At 46.1% G+C, this 18,781-nt stretch overlaps 3 protein-coding genes across 5 annotated transcripts; all 3 read left to right on the forward strand.

Moving 5' to 3' along the window:
• Nucleotides 1-70: 70 nt before the first annotated feature.
• sycp3 (synaptonemal complex protein 3) lies at nucleotides 71-5,431 on the forward strand. Of its 2 annotated transcripts, none has more exons than XM_031749423.2 (9): nucleotides 71-178; nucleotides 374-547; nucleotides 630-708; nucleotides 965-999; nucleotides 1,208-1,325; nucleotides 2,441-2,540; nucleotides 2,667-2,765; nucleotides 3,945-4,049; nucleotides 5,160-5,431. In XM_031749423.2, the coding sequence occupies exons 2-9, from the start codon at nucleotides 421-423 to the stop codon at nucleotides 5,211-5,213; spliced, it is 717 nt and encodes a 238-aa protein (XP_031605283.1). In that variant the 5' UTR covers nucleotides 71-178; nucleotides 374-420; the 3' UTR covers nucleotides 5,214-5,431. The 2 variants fall into 2 exon arrangements, with proteins under 2 accessions (XP_031605283.1, XP_031605282.1); XM_031749422.2 differs by having other exon boundaries at nucleotides 109-278.
• A 1,142-nt stretch (nucleotides 5,432-6,573) lies between these two features.
• On the forward strand, nucleotides 6,574-11,781 carry si:ch211-59o9.10 (uncharacterized protein LOC561841 homolog). Its single transcript, XM_031749427.2, has 11 exons — nucleotides 6,574-6,723; nucleotides 6,816-7,019; nucleotides 8,837-8,894; nucleotides 8,980-9,349; nucleotides 9,735-9,829; nucleotides 9,907-9,990; nucleotides 10,068-10,143; nucleotides 10,373-10,464; nucleotides 11,137-11,258; nucleotides 11,349-11,448; nucleotides 11,560-11,781. Exons 2-11 carry the CDS (start codon nucleotides 6,886-6,888, stop codon nucleotides 11,635-11,637), a joined length of 1,209 nt encoding a protein of 402 aa, XP_031605287.2. The 5' UTR covers nucleotides 6,574-6,723; nucleotides 6,816-6,885; the 3' UTR covers nucleotides 11,638-11,781.
• A 1,052-nt stretch (nucleotides 11,782-12,833) lies between these two features.
• On the forward strand, nucleotides 12,834-18,745 carry LOC116327757 (E3 ubiquitin-protein ligase RNF6-like). Of its 2 annotated transcripts, none has more exons than XM_031749413.2 (13): nucleotides 12,834-12,925; nucleotides 14,000-14,105; nucleotides 14,334-14,450; nucleotides 15,229-15,345; nucleotides 16,197-16,295; nucleotides 16,786-16,905; nucleotides 17,043-17,140; nucleotides 17,219-17,317; nucleotides 17,438-17,486; nucleotides 17,837-17,901; nucleotides 18,221-18,342; nucleotides 18,433-18,532; nucleotides 18,606-18,745. In XM_031749413.2, the coding sequence occupies exons 1-13, from the start codon at nucleotides 12,851-12,853 to the stop codon at nucleotides 18,675-18,677; spliced, it is 1,239 nt and encodes a 412-aa protein (XP_031605273.2). In that variant the 5' UTR covers nucleotides 12,834-12,850; the 3' UTR covers nucleotides 18,678-18,745. The 2 variants fall into 2 exon arrangements, with proteins under 2 accessions (XP_031605273.2, XP_039470891.1); XM_039614957.1 differs by having other exon boundaries at nucleotides 17,043-17,104.
• Nucleotides 18,746-18,781: the final 36 nt, after the last annotated feature.

Here is an 18,781-nt window from a genome sequence, read left to right on the forward strand (position 1 = left end):
TTAATATTTATTTATATTCGTATTTATGTATTTTTAATATTGACACTAATGTCCTTCCATACTTGGCCTTCTGCTTTGTGGGCGGGGTTCGGCGAGATTCGGCGGAGTTTGGGCTTCGGGCTAAGGTTGTGGCGGGAATCTAGTGGATTCAGCAAGCTAGCAGACTATTTTCATTCAGGTTTGCTTTTATCTAAATAAAGGAGAGTTAAAACTCGAAGCTGCTTTTCGGATTTAGTTAAAATCGAGCCTTGTCCGCTAGTTCGCTTTAAACTAAACAGGTGTTATTAGCAATATTTTTTAATTCTTTAATACCTTATTAAAAAGCTAATTTTATTATTCAAGCTAACACTAGCACTGGGTGGTTTGCCACCAGCTTTCTTTTTCTTTGTGTAATATTTGGCAGCAGTAAGAGCTAGGAGGATGGCAGCAGCCAGGAAACAGATGAAAAAGAAACTCCTGGAGGAGAGAACAGATAAAAAGCCTTTTGATTTTACTCCTGAGCCGGAGAAGAAGGAGCTGAGTGGCTCCGAGGATGAAGTCAGAGAAGGTGAGCTGGGTCACCCGGATAACTGTAGGAGCTGATTTTAAGGTGTTCCAAGTAAAATATAACCACTTTCTCATGATTTAAGATGAAACTCCAATAGTGGACAAGCTGGCAAAGAAGAGACCGGCTGACTTTGAGGAGGAGGCGGTTCCCTGTGCTGTGGGGTATTTATTATTTCTTAATTAATAGTTTTGTCTTTTAAAATAGCTCCTATAGTTTCCCCGTATAACAAGATCATGTTTTAAATGTCATGTTTGATGAGCCTAACAGTCCAAAACCTGAAGATATGAAGCTTATTGTTATACTATTAAGATGAAAATGTTCAAATTTGATAAAGTTGATAATGAAACCTTTTTTTCATTGAATTTAATGTGTGTTTAACGCCATCGATCTCGGCGTGTTTCCTCTTTTTATTTTCAGAAATGAGGTGCAGTCCATGTTGGAGAAGTTTGGAGGTAAGAAGCGTTTTTTTAATTGAATTTGTTATTGGAAAAATCATTAGGCGTAACGTCATCTTCGGTCCCTGTTAGACTGCTCATGTGTCAATATAACACAACATCTTTCAGCATTTTGACCAAAGAAAGGATGAAATGGTTCACAGAAAGCAGCGGTGTTTCCTCGTGTTTTATCAGCACAGTATCACATATCTGTTTGTCCTTCCAGCTGACATCAGCAAGGTGATGCAGGCCAAGAAGAAACGTCTGGAGTGTCTGACCAAGAACTACATGAAGGGAAGCCAACACAAGCTGGAGCAGCTGTGGAACAACTACCACAGCCAGAGGTTATTCCTGCTCCCTCCACTTCACAAACACTCAGAGAAATGGTTGAAATTCAGTCTTAGAACAGTCACCACATCCTTAAAAACGAGCTCCAGAATCACATCACGAATTCCTGGGAATTGTTCAGCGCTCTAAAGTGAAAGACGGGGAAATTAAATCTCTTTAAATATTCTTCAAATCTGAGTTTTTGTCATTTAGTGTCACCAAAAGATGCATAACTGAGCACGTAGGGAGGCATTTACCTAAAAAATAGTTATTTCTGGATTCTCAGCGACTTCACGACAGCATTGATGCGACCAGGGTTCATGAAAGAGTCTGAAAAGAAAATTAGGATTTTAAAATGTCTTTAATTTCCTTATGTTTTGTTAAGAAATAATATTTAAACCTGTTCCATTTTAAAACACTGTAAAAGACTGAAGTGAAGGTCACACAGGGTTTTTTTTTAAAACAGTTAAGTTTGAAAAAGAACACAAATAATTAAAAAATATGTTAAATTGTAACAGTTACGCAGTTAATTAGTGAATAGATCAATTAAAAGACTCGACTTCCCCAGTGTATGGCTGACAGTGAGTTCACAGGGTTCAAATAAGCACCTGTACAGTTAAAGTTGGGCTGGTCAGCCTTTTAATATCAGCAGATACAGGAGCTGATTTTTATTCCGGGACATCGCTTCGCTCTCTGTGCATAACCTTCTGTTTAACTTGTTTTTTCTCAGAGAACGTTGGCGTTATGAAGACGAGGCGGCTCTCTCGTCCCGTGAAGAAGTGTCGTCTACAGAGCATAAACAAGAAAGCTTTAGCCTTGCGTGGCATGCGACTTTCTGTCTGGGTGGTCGTTTCACTTTTAAATAAAGGCACCTGTTGGCAGCTCTGTAAAAGAGGGGGCGGGTGTGACCTGTCACAGACGGTTTCCTGCAGAGCGTTCCGGCCTCAGCCAGGATAAACATCAGCTCAGTCAGAACACTGCAGCTCAGCTGGCTGATCCCGAGCCTGTGTAAACACAGCACTGTTTGAAAAGTTCATTAATTCATCTTTAAATATCTCCAAACTGATGTCACAAAGGTCAGCCAGTGAATCCATAACTAAATGACTGGAAATCATTTCTGCTGTGTTTGCAGGCAGAAGATGACGCAGCAGTATTCCCAGCAGGTGTCGTCAGCGCTGCAGCAGTGGGAGACCGAAGCCCAGCGAGCCGAGGAGCAGGAGGAGAAGCTCAACGTCAGTCCCCTCTGTTCACTTTAACTGTTTTACCCTCACATACTGCGCACCGACGGCTTCAGGTGCTTCACCTGTGATGCCGATGAAGAGCCATTGCCGACGGAGACTCTTCTTCTCTGTCTGCAGAATCTGTTCCGGCAGCAGCAGAAGATCCTGCAGCAGGCCAGAGTCGTGCAAAACCAGAAGCTGAAGACCATCAGAGAGCTGTACGAGCAGTTTGTCAAGGTGAAGCATGTCAGAAGCAGCTCAGGGGCACCAACTCTGTGTTTTTACTCGGGATCTCAGGAATACCCACACCTGTTTCTCTCTGAAATGAAATATGTCAAAAACAAGTCCACACTGCACAGCTTGAGGGGCCATGATAAGCAGCACTGCTGAGGTTAAGCAGAATTTAAAGGGTGACACACCTGCAGACATCACTGGTCATCTGAGAATTTAATCTCTCTCCTCACCTCATCTCAGAGTCAAAGTCAAAAAAACTTTATTTATCCCCAAGGGGCAATTAAGATAGATGATACCTTGCCGACCATACATACAATACACAAACATCACATTGGGGAGAATGGTCAGGCTAGGTAGCACTGGCCGGTCGACCACACGAGCAGCGACCTTAACCGAAACCATAGAAAATGCACAACATGCACAAAAAAAGAACTCCCCCCAGACTGAGCTCCAACAGGGAGATCAGTTTGAGAACAGAAAAAACACACCTCAGTACATGAATCATCACATCTCACAACATAGAAGACATAAGCTTCGAAGGCGTTTGGAGGGGGTGGGGGGGTGAGTGTAGGTCTGTGTCAGTGTGTGTGTCTGTGTGTGTGTGTGTTTCATGTTCAGCCGAGAGAAAGCGTCCCTTCACCCGGTTGGGCAAAAGTCAACAATCTTCGGTCGACGCGGGTGAACTTGAAGGAGGAGGGAGAGAGTCACAACAACAGTCCTATTATCTAAAAAAGAATTTTGTTATTCCCGTCAGCTTTTGCCTCGAGCATCCAGCTGGCGCCAGGGGGCCGCATGAGATGAAGATGGTAGTTGTTTTGGTTAGTGCGAACAAACTGCTTCCAATTTTACAGTAAGTCTAATGTTCATCACTGGTCACCAATTCTCTCAATTCCCGTTCTTCTTCTCCAAGATCGTATCCATATTGCGTTCAATAAACACAGTCTGAGTCCTCACAGCCCTGCCCATCGTCTATCATGTCGGCCAGCCTTGTGGGATTGTGAACAGCTGTAGCCGCTTCTTGTACTTGGATAAGCCGGGTCCGAGCCAGCTCCAATCAGCCAGAACTCTGTTATCGTGGTTCCGAATTGGTAGCTGTCGTTCAGTGTCCTCCATCGAGAGTGTCGCCAGAATGTGAAAAATCTGCCTGAACCTCTTTTCTTTTTTTGTTTGTTTGTTCTTTAGAACATGGAGGACATGGAGAAGAGCCACGAGTCTTTCCTGCAGGGGGCGCAACAAGAGCTGAGAAAGGAGATGGCCTCCCTGCAGAAGAAGATCCTCATGGACACGGTGGGCGTTTATCAATATGCGTACTTGTGCGTACTTGCGTTCTCGTGTACTCGTGATACGTCATCAGTCGGAGACCAAGTACTGTTCCAATTCGAAGTACGCATCAAGCCGAGAACGCGAAAAAGTCCCGGATGTGTTCTCGCTCCGCCCGTTTTATCGAGCATGCATCGGTGTGGACTTAGGACAGCTATATATCCCAGAATGCATTTCGTCCAAAACTCAACAGCGGACTCCCGGCACATCGTTTTCAACCCCCCCCCCCGCTCGCGGACTTCTCACTACTGAGGTTAAAGAAACCCCAGCAGCTGTCTATAGTATTGAGTGTCCACTAGAATAGAAATAAAAGCGTTCTAACATCTCACCTGCTTGTTTTTATTAAGGTATGTACACGTATGTACATGTACACTATTTTTATTAATAGAGGTTTCACTACTGAGGTTAAAAATGATATATAAGTCACTTAGATCACTTCTAAATGTTAATGTTTGGTTTATTTCAGTGTTTTATTTGTTCCTGAGTAAACCGGTTTGGCTGTGATTACAGTTAAGCTTCATAACATGTTACTCACAGTTAAATTAGGAGGGGACGGCAGTAAAAACTCCGGACCTGTGACATCATCACGTACGCAGGTGTTCCAGTTGTACATATCGCGAGTCCGTGCTCACGTTCTCAGCGAGTACGTACTCACCGAGAACGCGAGTACGTACTCGCATACTTGAGAATTGAGAAACGGCCGGTGCGTTCAGCCAGCAGCAAAACCACCACATAAGAACAGGAAAGGGAAGTTTAGTTTAGTAGGTTTTTTCTAAATAAAAGCTCACAGTATGAATCTGTGTGAAGAAGAAGAGTGAGGTCACAGACAGGTTTCTGATATAAACTCAGACTTTGATCTGATGGGTGATGGAGTTTCTATCATGAGCCTTATCGGTGTCATTTATTTATCTTTCATTTCTTGCAGACTCTCTTCATATGAAGTGATGAGCTTGTCACGTTTCTCTGTAAAGAGAGCAGCAGAGAGACTTTTAGCTCCTGTCTTTGCTGTTCCCTGAAAACGTTAAAAACACTGATAAAAACGGGTGCTGACTCTGTGATGTTGGTGTGTTTCCACAGCAACAGCAGGAGATGGCCACGGTCCGGAAGTCCCTGCAGTCGATGCTTTTCTAGGCCGCCGCCCTCCAGAGGCTTCAGTTCTGCTCGTTCCTCGTGGTTCTCACATGTTTCATTAAAACATGAACTGTTCTCGCCCGAGTTCTGATTTCACTGCTGGGTTTGTGGACAAGCGGCTCCAGGCTGAGCTCCGCTGCAGTTTCGATTCATCCTTTTATTCTTTGCTCCTGAAGTTATAAAAATAAAGAACGTGTTGGTGATACAGCGACAGCTTTGATTAGTCTGCTTTTTATTCTCCTCATTACTCGTTTGTTGTGTCCTGAAGCTGAATGTGAAGAATTCGGGGTTGACTGTGAGGTGAAACAAAGGAAAGCAGGAGCTCATCACTGCCCAGGAGGAGAGCGCAAAGAAGGCAAAACAGCACTCAGCTTTTTAAAATATTTTAATTTGTTCATTTTTTCCTTTTATTTTTTTTTTTATTTGAGTTTTTTGTTCAATATTTTTTCATTTTTATCTTTCAAAATGTTTCATTTCTAAATGTTTTTGTCATTTTGCCTCAGCAAGTCACAAGTTTGAGTTTTCTTTCATATGTTAAACTCTGACTTTTTAACCAAATAGAGAGGATAGAGTTTTAAACAGCTTTTGAACATCTCACATGGGGTGGGGAGGACCAACAAAGGCTTTTACCTCCGCTTGCCTGCCTCATCATCTGCTGACCAGGAGAGAAGCCCCCTGCGAAATTCAGCCGACTCTAAAGGAAATCCAGGTGTATTGTAAGAGACCACACCCTCCCCAACATCACCTGTTTGTCTCCCCCTGCCCTCGGGGAAGAGAGTGTGGTCAGTCAAGTTCAGATCACAGCCTCACTGAGGCTCACAGATCAGCAAGAACTAAAACCGAAGGATTCCCCTCAAGAAATCTTAGAGTTTGTGTTAAACATTAAAAGCTTTGAATGACATGCTTCTATACATGGGAGTCAGTGGAGGCCAGCATTAGACAGATCTCAGAGCAGATGTCTCACACTGGGAACTGCTGTGTGAGTGTAATCAGCCTAAAAGCCGCCTCACCAAAGCCACAGACACAAACCAATTATATGGTGGGATTCAAGTAACAAAGACCAAGATATCACTGTGTCATTTTACACTGACTGACTCTGCTTCTCCTTATTTCCTGTTTCTGTATGTACAGCTAATCCCTGAGGCTCCAGCCAAAGCAGGATTTCTCAAATCTGAATCATGCAAAGCTGCTTTAATCAAAGTTTTTATATAGCTCATATTTTCCTCCTCCACAGCTTTGATTTATTACCAAAAATACGTAAATGTTACCCAAAGGTTTGAACTTCTTTTATTTTATCTAAAACTGAAAGTCGTCCAGGCCGCTGGGGGGAGTCTTGGGTACTTTTCCCGGTGACACCGGAAGTGCTCGCTCTTATTGTGAAGAGAACTTCCTGTTTTGGTCCAAGCGGTGGAGTTAACGTTAACGACCCGAGAAGGGGCGAAAGTTTTATTCTTTGGTTTTTGGCTCTGTGAGTTTTGGTTCTCCGGGTTCGTGCTTGTTCCGGTCGACGGTGAGTTGTTTGCTCGCGCCTCTTGGAGCTAACTCTCCGATCTGCTCGCCGTGTTCGCTAAACGCGCCTCCCTGTGCTTTGTTCCCACTCAGCGGCCTGACATGAGTCTGAGTCTCAGGTGATTCGGGTACCAGGTGTTTGCTGGGGGAAGAAGAGGAGAGCATGGAGGGCAAGTTAGCGGACAGCCCTTGTTCATCGGAGCCGGACAGCCCCGGAGGGCTGAACCGAGGCTGCCTGCTCGACTCGGACGATGTCCCGTACCCCGAGTTGCCCGTCATCGTCCCGGAAACCCCCAGGTACCCTGCACCCGTGGCACGTTAGCACACATACAGGAAATTGCACGTACATGTTGTTCAGGCTCGTATTGGTCCGAGTTCCTGGGAGCTCCAGTAACAGCTGCTCTGCTGTGAGTCTGGGGCTTCCCTGTATTTGTGACCTTTACTCTGGAGAGTACACACACTTCCTGTCTGTGGTGCTTTAACTGGACAATTATGACCCAAGGCCGAAATGAGCTCTTCATCCACTCAGTAAGATCTTGACCCTTTTTAAAGGATGAAACTGAGCGAGAGCACGACCATCGGGACGGGCAGTGACGTGTCACACATGAATACACACTTTGCCTTATAGATTATAATTTAGCCCAGTGTACACAGGCTCTCCTTAAGTTTGGGTTATCACTGATGATGACCTCACAGTTAGGGATGGGTACCGGTGTGGTTCTGACATAAACGGTAGTAACCAGACCGAAAAGCAGCGCACATTTCGGTGCTTTATTTCGGTGCTTTTTTTTTTTTTCCTGAGCCAATTCTAGCCAATCATTTTACGTTTCCGAGGATAGTAGGCGGGGCCAGGTACGTACGTTCTTTTAGAGCAGAGCTACAGATTAAAAATGCCCAAGGCGAAGCGATCAAAAGTCTGGCTGTACTTCTCAGCAAAAGATGCAAACTCAGCAGCCTGCAACAAGTGCTTTAAGCTGATACTGTGATACTGTCAAAGGAGGTAACACCTCAAATCTGATGAAACACCTGGCGACGCATAGCATTTTTTTAAAAGCCGAGAAATGCGCCGTGTTAGATAGCTTACTGCGAGACCTCACACCATGCACATCTACTGCGGGTGTGGTGCCTGTTATCGGACCGGAGTTAGCAACATCCCCCAAAAACCCGAAGAGTAGAGTCCTGGCCCCTAGCCCTGTCAGCGTAGCAGAAATGATGACGGATGATGATGGCAGCAGCAGCAGCCGTTCTCCTCTGCGTGAGTAGCTTCATGTTGTTCGTGTGTAATTTACGTTGAGTAGGCTAACCACGTTATTACATTAATGCATGTAAGGTGAACTAGCAAACACCGTCGTAGTTACATGCGGCTGTCTTCTTGTTTGATGGCAGATGCTCCCTTCACCCTGGCCAAAAAGGCTAAAATGACCAAAGAAAAGTGGAAAACAGTTAAACATGAGAGGTTTTTGGACAAAGTTTGTATTTTTTTCCATTGTTTAAGCACTGCTTCCAGCCAAGACTGATACCATATATGCCCTATAGCTGCAGAAAAGGCTAACATTGTTATCTTTTTACAAAAAAAAAGCTGAACATGAGAGGTTTTTGGACCAATTTTGTGTTCTCCATTCTTTAAGCACCGGTTTGAGCACCGTTTAAGCACCGGCACCGTTTCAAAAGTACCGGTTTGGCACCGGTATCGGATAAAACCTAAACGATACCCATCCCTACTCACAGTGGTCACGTGACCCTCGAGATGTTCCAGCCCAGAGTGACTGTAATTTTTCATTCTTCACACATTCGGATCACACATCGTGACGACATCATTAAGGCTGTACTTTATAGTTCCCGTGACTGAGCGTGTGACTGTAGAAACGAGGTCAGAGGTCGGGGGATTCCTTCGGCATGGGGATTTTAGATAAGAGTGCACATGCGACTGGGTGGATGAGGGTTGCAGTAAAAAGTTCTCAGATTAAAGAAGTCTGAAAACGTAAGTTTTATTCCTGCAAACAGTGAATTACACACAGATATTTACCGCCAGGGTTTCAGTATTTATTTATTTACTTTATGTGTGATGGACGTGTTATTTTGGTGTTGTGGTGAAATCTGTCTCTTTGCTCCAGCCCGCAGCTCGCCAAGCGTCGGAGGCGCCGGCGCGTCATAGAGGAGCGTTTCAGCCCGGTGAGTCGCTGCCCCGCTGCCTGACTGAATCCCATCATAGTCAACTCGTCATCGCAGACTCACAGAGTTATTTTATTCCCCTCAGGTGCCGGTGGACAGCTCTCCAGAACCGGAGTGTCCCACCCGCAGCAAGCAAGCTTTTTCACATAGTTCTAAACGCCGGCGGCTGGCCAAGCAGAGCGGGGGCTTCGTTCCCGCGTCCTCTCTCAGGACGTTTGCTTTGGGCAGCTGGCTGGAAGCCCCGCGGTCCACTGGATCCTCATCGTCCTCTTCGTCTTCTTCCTTATCGTCCTCTTCCTACCTCACTCCGGTATCAGTCCTTCAGCCGAAACCAAATGAGACGAATACTTTGGCGTCACCGCCTCCATCCGCGGCGTCGAGCTCCAACTCGCTGTCCTTCCTCACTGAAGAGGAGAGGAGGTGGCTGAACGGTGATGAAGGCGGCGCCTCTGCAGGTACGAGGGTTCGGCTGTCACACTTCCTGTCTGAATCTGAGCTTTACAGAAAAGTCTCTGAAGTGACACTCGTTACTCTCCACAAGACTCCATTTAAAAAAACAGGAATTTAGCCTCGTAGAGGACGGCAGCTGTTCTCCTGCCGCTGCTCAGCTGAGTTTGTGTTTTTGTGTGACTTCACATTCACAGTTTAACATCCAGACAGGAAGCGAACAGGAAGTAAACGTTTTGAGGTAAAAATCGACGTTTTTTTCACTGGAGTCTGGTGGAAGTTGGCGGGTGTTTCTGTGAACAGATGGAGAAACCTGTTTATGAGGAAACTCATCAGCTTGAGTGTGACTCGTCAGACAAACTCTCAGTGATCTTTCTGTCATTTCTCCTGCAGCTGCGGTGGAGCAGATCATCATCAGCGACGATGAGGAGGCCACCGTGCGTTCACTACAGATGGAGGAAGACGAGGCGCTGGCCCGCAGCCTGCAGGTAGAAGCTAACCCGGACGCAAACACCTCACCTGAGGCAGAGCGGACAGGTGTTCACATTTCCTTTTTGTCCTTCAGGCTCAGTTTGACCGAGAGGAGTCCGAGCTTCACGGCAGGCACCAGCATCATCACCATCACCTTCATCAGGAGAGCCACCACAGGGTGAGACACTCAGAGTGAAGGAAGTGTGCAGGTACGGGGTTTGGTTTGTGGACTCAGGTGTGACCTTCTCTCTGCAGTTTTATCCCTACGTGGAGCCTCGCTGGATGTCTCAGGTGCTCGCTGCCGTCTCTCCTCTTGTGGGGCTGGAAGAAGGTAAGGAACGAACCTCAGCGGAAAGACATCCGTGATGATGTCACTGGAGTTTAGTGCAGCGATTAATCAAGTGTTCGCAAGTAAACAAGAGCCTCCTCACACCTGATTGGTCAGTAGGAGGGAGACTGAACATGCGATCTGTGACCTCCTGATTCTCCAGCTGTGTCTAGAGTTTTAATCAGTTTTCAGTCATTTTGCTTCCCCTGATGCAGCTGATGTGTTTTCACAGACCTGATTGGACAGCGTAGAAGACGTGGGCGGGGCAGGAGGAGGAACGGCATACCCGACTTTTCAGACGACCTTCAAGGAAACGACTACGAGGTGAGGAGGCTCAGAGGACTGATGGAGGTGGGAGGCCTCACGTTTGTTTGAAATGAAGTGTGCTGCAACCTAAACTGAGTCAGCTCCACCCACCAGTTACCTGGAAGTCCGGGACAGCTTATTACAGCAGAAACAAATCAAAGCCTAACTCTGTGTTGGTGTTAGAGGTGTGGCAATCATAACCAGGACCTCACTGCTGAGCATCGGTGTCTCCAACCCCGCTTTACTTCAGTTTTATTTACACAGCACGGAATCACCACAACAGTCATCTCAGGGTGCTCCATGCTGTACAGTAAAGACCCTGCAGTTATACTCAGAACACAACAATCATATGACCCCCTATGAACAAGCGCTTGGCGACAGTGGGAAGGAAAAACTCCATTTTAACAGGAAGAAACCTCCAGGAGAACCAGTCTCAGGGAGGCCGTCTGAGAGAGCAGTTGGGGAGGAAGTCGGGACAAAGACACGCCGTGGAGGCCGATTTTATTCTCATGTTTCATTTTTTTGATACTCTGTCCTGAATCGCGCGTTCCGTATCTTCCGTAGCCAATGATCGTAATATTCAAACGGACGTTAAATTATTACAAATGTTTTTCCTGTCATAATTCTGTGTGAACATACGAGTCACCGTAAGAGAAGCGTGACCCCGTGACCCCTCTGCTCGTCTTTCAGGCTCTGCTGGAGTTCGAGGAGCGTCAGGGCGCCGTGGTATCCAGGAAGCTGAGTCGGAGGGAAATCCAAAGGTTTCCCACCAAGGTGTTTCAGGGATCCAGCAGTGGCAGCGGGAACACGCAGTGAGTCTCCGAGCTCGCAGTTTGTAACGCTGAAAACAAATGAACCCCAAGCCTGCACGCTAACACGTCTCTGTGCTGATTGGCCGGCAGGTGTCAGATCTGTTTCTGCGACTACGGCAACGGCGAGAAGCTGAGGATGCTGCCCTGTTTCCATGACTATCACGTCCAGTGTATCGACCGATGGCTGAAGGTACTCCCCGGGTCACGGCTGATGTCGCAGGGCATGCGCCGTTCGCGCCCGCCTGTTTTTAGAGCCCCTCCTTAAACCCGTCTCCTCACCTGTGTCTCTCCTCCTCCTCAGGATAACACCACCTGTCCCATCTGCAGAGCCAACCTGGCTGATGGAGACGCAGTCGCCCCCCCGACCTCTGACCTCTAACCTCGTTTCTACAGTTTTCTATCGGAGCAGACGGGTTCGTGTCTCCTGAAGGACGACTCAGACTTCTGTTTTTTAGTTTTTTATATTTTTATTTAAAGGTTTGTCGGTGCTCATGTGACCACAGGAATAAAACAATAAAACCTCGCAGCGAGTCGCATTTTCATTTATTCATTGATGAGCAACCAGTACATTTCTGTAAGTTTGACCTTTTTATGTCTTAATTGTGTTTATTTGTTTTAGTTTTTAAAACCTTACATAGTTTCTGTTTAATGACATAATTTTGAATTTTTTATAAAATATAAAAAATGATTTTACAGAACATATTAATTTGTCCTCTGAACAAAACTCTTCAGACTTCCTGTAATGCAGAGTTTAGAAAAGCTGCAACATTTTATTTAGTCTGCTTTGTGTTGATGTGTCCTTTAAATGTTCAAAAATAATAAAAAGTATTTTATTTAGGTCATAAATTTAATTCCATTCTATTTTATTTACATAGCACCAAATCACAACAGCAGAGCCTCGTGGTGCTTTATGCTGTAAGACAAGGACCCTAAAATAATACACCCCAACAATCAGATGACCCCCTGTGACCACTTTGGGAAGGAAAAACTCCTTTTTAACAGGAAGAATCAGAAGGCTCAAAGTTGTTAACTATTCACGTTTCAGGTGGAAAGCAGCTGCTGTCAGGTGGAAGTGAAGCCTTTACTCTCCACCAGACTCCATTCACAAAAACATTAATTTTAACCTCACAGGAAACGAGCCACTGGTCTCCTTTTCTACTGTGGATTTGTGTTTTTCTGTGACTTTGGTGTTTCTGTGGGTTAGTGTGCAGTTTTGTCGGATCAGTGTGGAGCCGATAATAAAAATACACGTGAAACTTTATTATCCAGCTATTACTGATACAGTAGAGGCAACAAATCCAGCCTCAGCAATTCTCGACCTAAAACACATAGATATATTGTATCCTATAACCTCTACCAGTTCCCACAGTCTCATCAGGTGTGTGGATATCAGTGATGGTGAGTTCAGGTGACAGGTGAAGTCCTGGGTGTTCCGGTGGGGACTGTGACACACCTGTGTGTGTGTGTGTGTGAAGCAGAAAGATGAACGAGTTTTCATTGTGTTGGTGAAATGAACTCTACTCTCATTAAACGTCAGAGCCGCTCAGATCTAATTAAAGAAGAGTGGGCGGGGCTTACGACACGTCACGTATATGTATATAGTCGGAGAGCCTCCCTGCCACCCAGCGTGTGCCTCTCTGAGTATCAAATGCAGACCTCCAGGCAAGGTAGGTGCTCAGTGCTCTCCTCTGTTATTATTATTATGGTTAAAATAGTAACTATAGTTTAAACTAGCAGCTTTCATTTTCGTTCTTATGATTTTACCGCTGCGTCATGAATCAGCTCAAATCACAAACTTTTACTTTCACTTCCTCGGCCGTGACAGTCGGAGCATCCGGATCCTTTCAGCCTGTTATGAAAGTGCTAGTGCTAATCAGTTTGCGGGAGGAAAGTGTGGCTGACAGAGAAAGGATTCGGACCCACAGAGTCAGACTTTACAGGAAACTGAATCTGAGCTGAGACGTCACTGCTCGGTTTGTAGCAGATGTACCGATAGACACACCCCTGCGCCACCGGAACATCCAAACACCGTCAGTCCAGGGGCGTGTCTGGGGACATGGGTGCATGGGGTGGCACCCTACCTGATCACCAACCACCAGGAGCTGAGTACATGTACTCGAGTTCTTCACTGAAATACACGTTATTGTACTGAATCCAAGTATTTCAGTTTTACTGAGGCAAATATTACGTTTCCTACACTTTATTTTCAACTGTCTTATTGGTTTGCTGATTAATTGCATTATTGTAGCTCCAACCCCACGGCAATAATTAGCTGCTGCAACATCAGTATCAGTAATTATGATCCAATAATATCCACAGTGCTTAATAAATTATTGAAGCACCTGCTGTAAAAACAAGGAAACACAAATATTTTAGAAATCTGACAAAACTGTTTAAAAATAAAACATTATATGTTCATTTAACACCAGACTGTTCAATAAATTATTATTACATAGTAATAATAATATTTTTTCATATTTTTTATGAAAAACTGTAAATGTTAGAATAGAATAGGCCTTTATTGTTGTTGTTTATGTATAAATAAAACATAAATAATAGAAAGCAGGAATAAAGAGCAACCAGGAAATCTGCTCACCTGCACAGAGAGCTGCAGGTGAGCAGATTTCCAGGTGAGGGACAATCTGCTGTTTTTATCACTGGGCTCATTCCACAGATTCATGGTGTTAAAAACATGCATTTGTAATCAGTGACTGTTTTCTCATGAGTCGTTTGTCCTGCAGCTGTGCTGGAGCAGTTCATCATCAGTGACAATGAGGAGGTCACAGCAGGTGGAGGAAGACGAGGCGCTGGCCCGACGCCTGCAGCTAGAAGTCAACTCAGAATTTGGTACATGTCGTGGTGGTGGTGGTGGTTGGGGACTTTATGTAATTCTATAGAATTTACCAGCTTAGACAGGCGGTGCAGTCAGTGTGAGGAGATCATTCAATGCCATTTTATTCATAGAGCACCAACAGCAATATACTGAAAAGGGGGTTGCAAAGGGGCAAGCATGTTACCCTTTGAATATTTCACTGTTTTAAACTCTGAATCAAACATTAATCTCTTCTCCTGCAGCTGGGGTGGAGCAGATCTCCATCACTGAGGAGCAGCAGGCTGCGGTTCGTTTACAGCAGATGGAGGAAGATAAGCTGCTGGCCCGACGGCTGCAGGCGGAGGATGACTCGGACATCGGTACGTGTCGGTCTTATCGGGTTGGGGGGGGGGGGTCTTCACCTGTCCGTCTGCTGCTTTTGTAAGTGAACCAAAGAAAACGCTAATACTAAATAACTCCTCTAACTGCTATGAACGTCATGTGACCGTGATGCTCGGTGATAGCATTTATACTTATGTATTACAACTTCCTGCCATGCGTGTCTTTGACAAATGAAACACGGAAGTAAGACTTTTCACACCTTTGTTCATTTTTCGTATTTGGCGACGTGTACCTGACTTTATGGGTCAGAGGAACACAGAGGAACCCTCAATCGAGACTCACATAAAGAGACAAGCACTCTGACTAAAACAGACGGAGGATGGCCAAGAACAAACTAGGCTCCGCCCCTAAACTGGTCCTGGTAATTTAGACTAACAGGAGCAAAACCAAAAACAGGACCACTGGTACTTCCCAGCTCGGCCTGTACTTAAAAAAACAACAACAAAAAAAAACTGTAAAAGCTGCAGTTGGTGCTGACGGAGGTGAAGGGTGACCATGCTCCGCCTTCTCTGAAGTGGGGAGTGGGGAGACTGCAACCCCCTCAGCCCCCCTCCTTCACACGGCCCTGTCCAAGCTGTCCTGTAGGGAACGACTGTGATTGGCTGTGGTCACGAGTCAATTTGAATTTCATTAAACATAATTTTTAATTGATTCATTAATTTTAGTCTTTTGCACTTTAAATATCACTCGATGGTGCACATGTCTCTGGGGCTATCTTCTTTGGTCTGGATGGAGTCTGTGTCGTTTCTCCTGCAGCTGTGGTGGAGCAGATCTCCATCAGCGAGGAGGAGGAGGCTGTGGCTCGTTCGCAGCAGCTGAGGGAAGACGAGGCGCTGGCCCGACGGCTGCAGGCGGAGGACGACTCGGACATTGGTACGTGTCGGCGTTACACACACACACACCTGGATCATTTTAACTGTTTGAATATTGGAACCCTTCTTTCACTGCTGCTTTAGTTTTAGCGTCTCTGACGGTTGTTGGTGACACGAACAAGCCGAACCAACCCTGGAGTTACTCTTCTCTCAGCATCAGGAACATTAAAGTTCCCGATGTTTCCTAAACTCCACTTTTATCTTTCAACTTCTCCAAAATTTCCAGATCAGCCAAGTGTGTTAGACAGGTGGAGGAGTGAGGTGAGGGGGCGTGGTCTCCTCCTGCAAACTGAAAAACTGTTTGTGCATTTTTCCCTGTTAATTTTAATGGGCGTGAATCCCAAAAACTACCCCCACCATGTAGTTGTCACAGTAGCAGTCTGAGCTTCATGAAGGCTTTGCTCTTTTCTTTCCTGGGATTTTATTCTGTCCTCTTTCATCCTGAGTTTTTGTCTCCGTCACAGGGTTCACTGTTCTCTCATAGTGCCCCGTCCCAACACAACGACTATAAAACCTCTGGGCTGTTTCTGTTTCATTTAAAGCAGGAAGTCAGAAATTCGTACTTCCAAGCGGGATTTTCAGCTTGGAAAGTTGAAGCATTCCCACCAACCTGAATCTCCGACCTTCATAAATCAGTTTTAAGCTCTGATGGGTCGTCATACATGTTGCTGATGACTCAGTTGCAGGAACACGCGCACCCCCCACATTAGTTATTATTACAACAGTTAACATGCATGTCACTCGTGCTGTCACACTTTGTCAGCGTGGTGTCTTTGAACGCAGCACGGAGGCTGCTGACTCAGCAGCTGAACCCTCAGTGGAAGTTTGTCTCATCCTTCGTTTCTTCTGCAGCTGCGGTGGAGCAGCTCGCCATCAGCAAGGACGACGCCATTTGTTTCCAGCAGGCGGAGGATGACGAGGAGCTGCAGGTGGAGTCTGGCTCAGAGATCGGTACGTCAGCGTTACGTTAGGCTGTGGTGGGAGTCGGCGAGTGAAACGGGCGCTTCTTTCAGGCACTGCTCGGTAATCGCTGCTCGCCGTTCACTCACAGCTGCTCGATGAGCAAACATCACTGTTCCCACTTCCACGGTTTGCATACAGGGCAGGATTCTCACTGTGGAAGAAAGGAGCGCTTGATTTGCTTTTTCATGGTGTTTTAGGGTTTGTTTGGTTTTACTGTAAAATTTTCAAGTTTTTTTCTGATTTTGTTTTATTTTGTATTTATTTTTTTAAATGTTTTGCCTTTTAATTCTATATCCTTCATTCATCATCATCTTCATCATGTGATGTTGTGTCACGGCGGTGTGGTGGTCAGCAGGGTTGCCTCACAGTGAGAAGGTTCTGGTTCTGTGTGGGTTCTCCGGTTCTCCCACAGTCCAAACTCTTATTTTTATTATTACTATATGATGATGGAGTCTGTGACGAGTGGTTTCTCCTGCAGCTGTGGAGGAGCAGATCTCCAGCTGCGAGGAGGAGGAGGAGGCTGCAGTTCCTTCACAGCAGGTGGAGGAAGACGAGGCTCTGGCCCGAAGGCTGCAGGCGGAGGACGACTCAGTGATCGGTATGTGTCAGTGTTGGGGGGGTGGACCTTGAGAACGATGGGGAACATCGGTATTATTGAAACGTGATTGGCCTGGCGGTGGTTCTATTCTCCTGCTGAACCTTCAGGGTTCTTCTGATGCTTTGTTTGTTCTGCAGCAGCGGTGGTGGAGCAGCTCGTCGTCAGCGACGAAGAGGAGGAGGCCACTGGTTTACAGCAGGTGGGGGATCACAAGGAGCTGCACCGGCACCTACAGGTGGAGGCAGACTCGCACCATACACCTCACCTGAGGCAGAGCGAACAGGTGTTCACGTTTCTGTTCTTGTTCCTCCAGGTTCGGCTGGACCAAGTGGAGCCCACGCTGCACAGCAGACACCGTCACCACCTCCATTATCACCACCTCCATCAGCTTCATCATCATCGCCTCCACAGGGTGAGGCAGCCAATCACAGTCTGATTGTGGAGTTAATATTATCAAAAGTGGTGCTGCATTCATGAAGCGTGCGACGTTTTGCTTTGATTCGCTGACCGAGCCGTGACCTTGTCTCTGCAGGGTCATCCCACAGAGCGCCGCTGGATGATTCAGGTGGCCTCCGGAGAAGGTGAGCACCAAAAACCAAGTACTACAGAGATGTGGTATAAATACATGCAGTATTTCAGTCCAATTGGGTCTTTGTAGTATTTGTGGTTTTTCTACTCGCTCTTGTTAAAGTAAAGATTTAAAGATATTTTTTCTCTCTATAAAAACTAAACAAACGTCTGATTTCAAGGCTTTGATTAGAAATCTACAGTAAACGTGACGAGCGAAGCCCTCTTCACATGTTTCAGCAGTTAAACACAAGCTGCTCAAACCTGTCTGACCAATCAAACGACAGCGTAGAAACCTGACCAATGGGCAGCGTGACACTGTTGCAGCGCTTTAATCGGTCTGCTTCTGCTGATCGTTCCACAGATCTGATTGGTCATCGCGGGAGTAGGGACGCCACATCTAATGACGCTGAGGGAAACGACTACGAGGTGAGGAGTCTTGAGGAGGGGGAGGAGTCATTCTGCAGATTTTGTCCACTCAGGGACAAAAATCACCTCAAAATCTTTCTTTGGAGCTTTTTTCCAAAAAGTTGTTTTTAATTTGAATCTTTTTTTCTTCTTCGTGTCAGTTTAAAGTTGCACAGCTTCTTTTTCTTTAATGTTTTATCTCAGACTTGGTTTGTGTTCTCTTTTTTACGCTCCTCCTTCATGTTACAGTTAAACTCTTACAGTTAAAGGCTGCAGGTAATCAGCGTGGACCAATCAGGGTCCAGATGTCAGAGTGTTGACGCCTCTGCTTGTCTTTCAGTCTCTGCTGGAGCTCGAGGAGCATCAGGGCGCCGTGAGGACCAATCAGCTGAGTGCGACGGATATCCAGAGGTTTCCCACCAAGGTGTTCCGGAGATGCGGCGGCAGCGGCGGTAACACACAGTGAGTCTCCGAGCTCGACGTTTGTAACGCTGAAAACAAACAAACCCCAAACCTGCACGCTAACACGTCTCTGTGCTGATTGGCCGGCAGGTGTCAGATCTGTTTCTGCGACTACAGCGACGGCGAGAAGCTGAGGATGCTGCCCTGTTTCCATGACTACCACGTCCACTGTATCGACCAGTGGCTGAAGGTAACGCCGTGCTCGGTTATACGGAGATGACATAAACTCAGAACGCCGCCTGACCCTGTCTCCTCCCCCTCAGGATAACCCCACCTGTCCAATCTGCAGAGTCAACCTGGCCGACAAAGACGCCATCGCCCCCCCCGACCTCTGACCTTGTTTCTACTGTTTCCTATGGGAGCAGACAGGAAGGAAGGAAAGAGGACTCACACTTGTTTTTGTTTTGAATACTTTAATTTAAAGGTTTCGCTCGGTGGT

This window comes from Oreochromis aureus, linkage group 7 (assembly GCF_013358895.1).
Source record: "Oreochromis aureus strain Israel breed Guangdong linkage group 7, ZZ_aureus, whole genome shotgun sequence".
Classification (NCBI taxonomy): Eukaryota; Metazoa; Chordata; class Actinopteri; order Cichliformes; family Cichlidae; genus Oreochromis; species Oreochromis aureus.

Excerpts from the sequence above, each read along its gene's own strand:
- sycp3 (XM_031749423.2), top strand. The coding sequence starts at position 421 with ATGGCAGCAGCCAGGAAACAGATGAAAAAGAAACTCCTGGAGGAGAGA. Across the intron at positions 709-964 it reads GCGGTTCCCTGTGCTGTGGG|AAATGAGGTGCAGTCCATGT; the intron begins GTATTTATTATT and ends TTTTATTTTCAG. Across the intron at positions 2,541-2,666 it reads AGCAGGAGGAGAAGCTCAAC|AATCTGTTCCGGCAGCAGCA; the intron begins GTCAGTCCCCTC and ends CTCTGTCTGCAG.
- si:ch211-59o9.10 (XM_031749427.2), top strand. The coding sequence starts at position 6,886 with ATGGAGGGCAAGTTAGCGGACAGCCCTTGTTCATCGGAGCCGGACAGC. Across the intron at positions 7,020-8,836 it reads ATCGTCCCGGAAACCCCCAG|CCCGCAGCTCGCCAAGCGTC; the intron begins GTACCCTGCACC and ends TCTTTGCTCCAG. Across the intron at positions 10,144-10,372 it reads TCTTGTGGGGCTGGAAGAAG|ACCTGATTGGACAGCGTAGA; the intron begins GTAAGGAACGAA and ends GTGTTTTCACAG.
- LOC116327757 (XM_031749413.2), top strand. The coding sequence starts at position 12,851 with ATGTATATAGTCGGAGAGCCTCCCTGCCACCCAGCGTGTGCCTCTCTG. Across the intron at positions 14,451-15,228 it reads GGAGGATGACTCGGACATCG|CTGTGGTGGAGCAGATCTCC; the intron begins GTACGTGTCGGT and ends TTTCTCCTGCAG. Across the intron at positions 17,902-18,220 it reads CTGAGGGAAACGACTACGAG|TCTCTGCTGGAGCTCGAGGA; the intron begins GTGAGGAGTCTT and ends CTTGTCTTTCAG.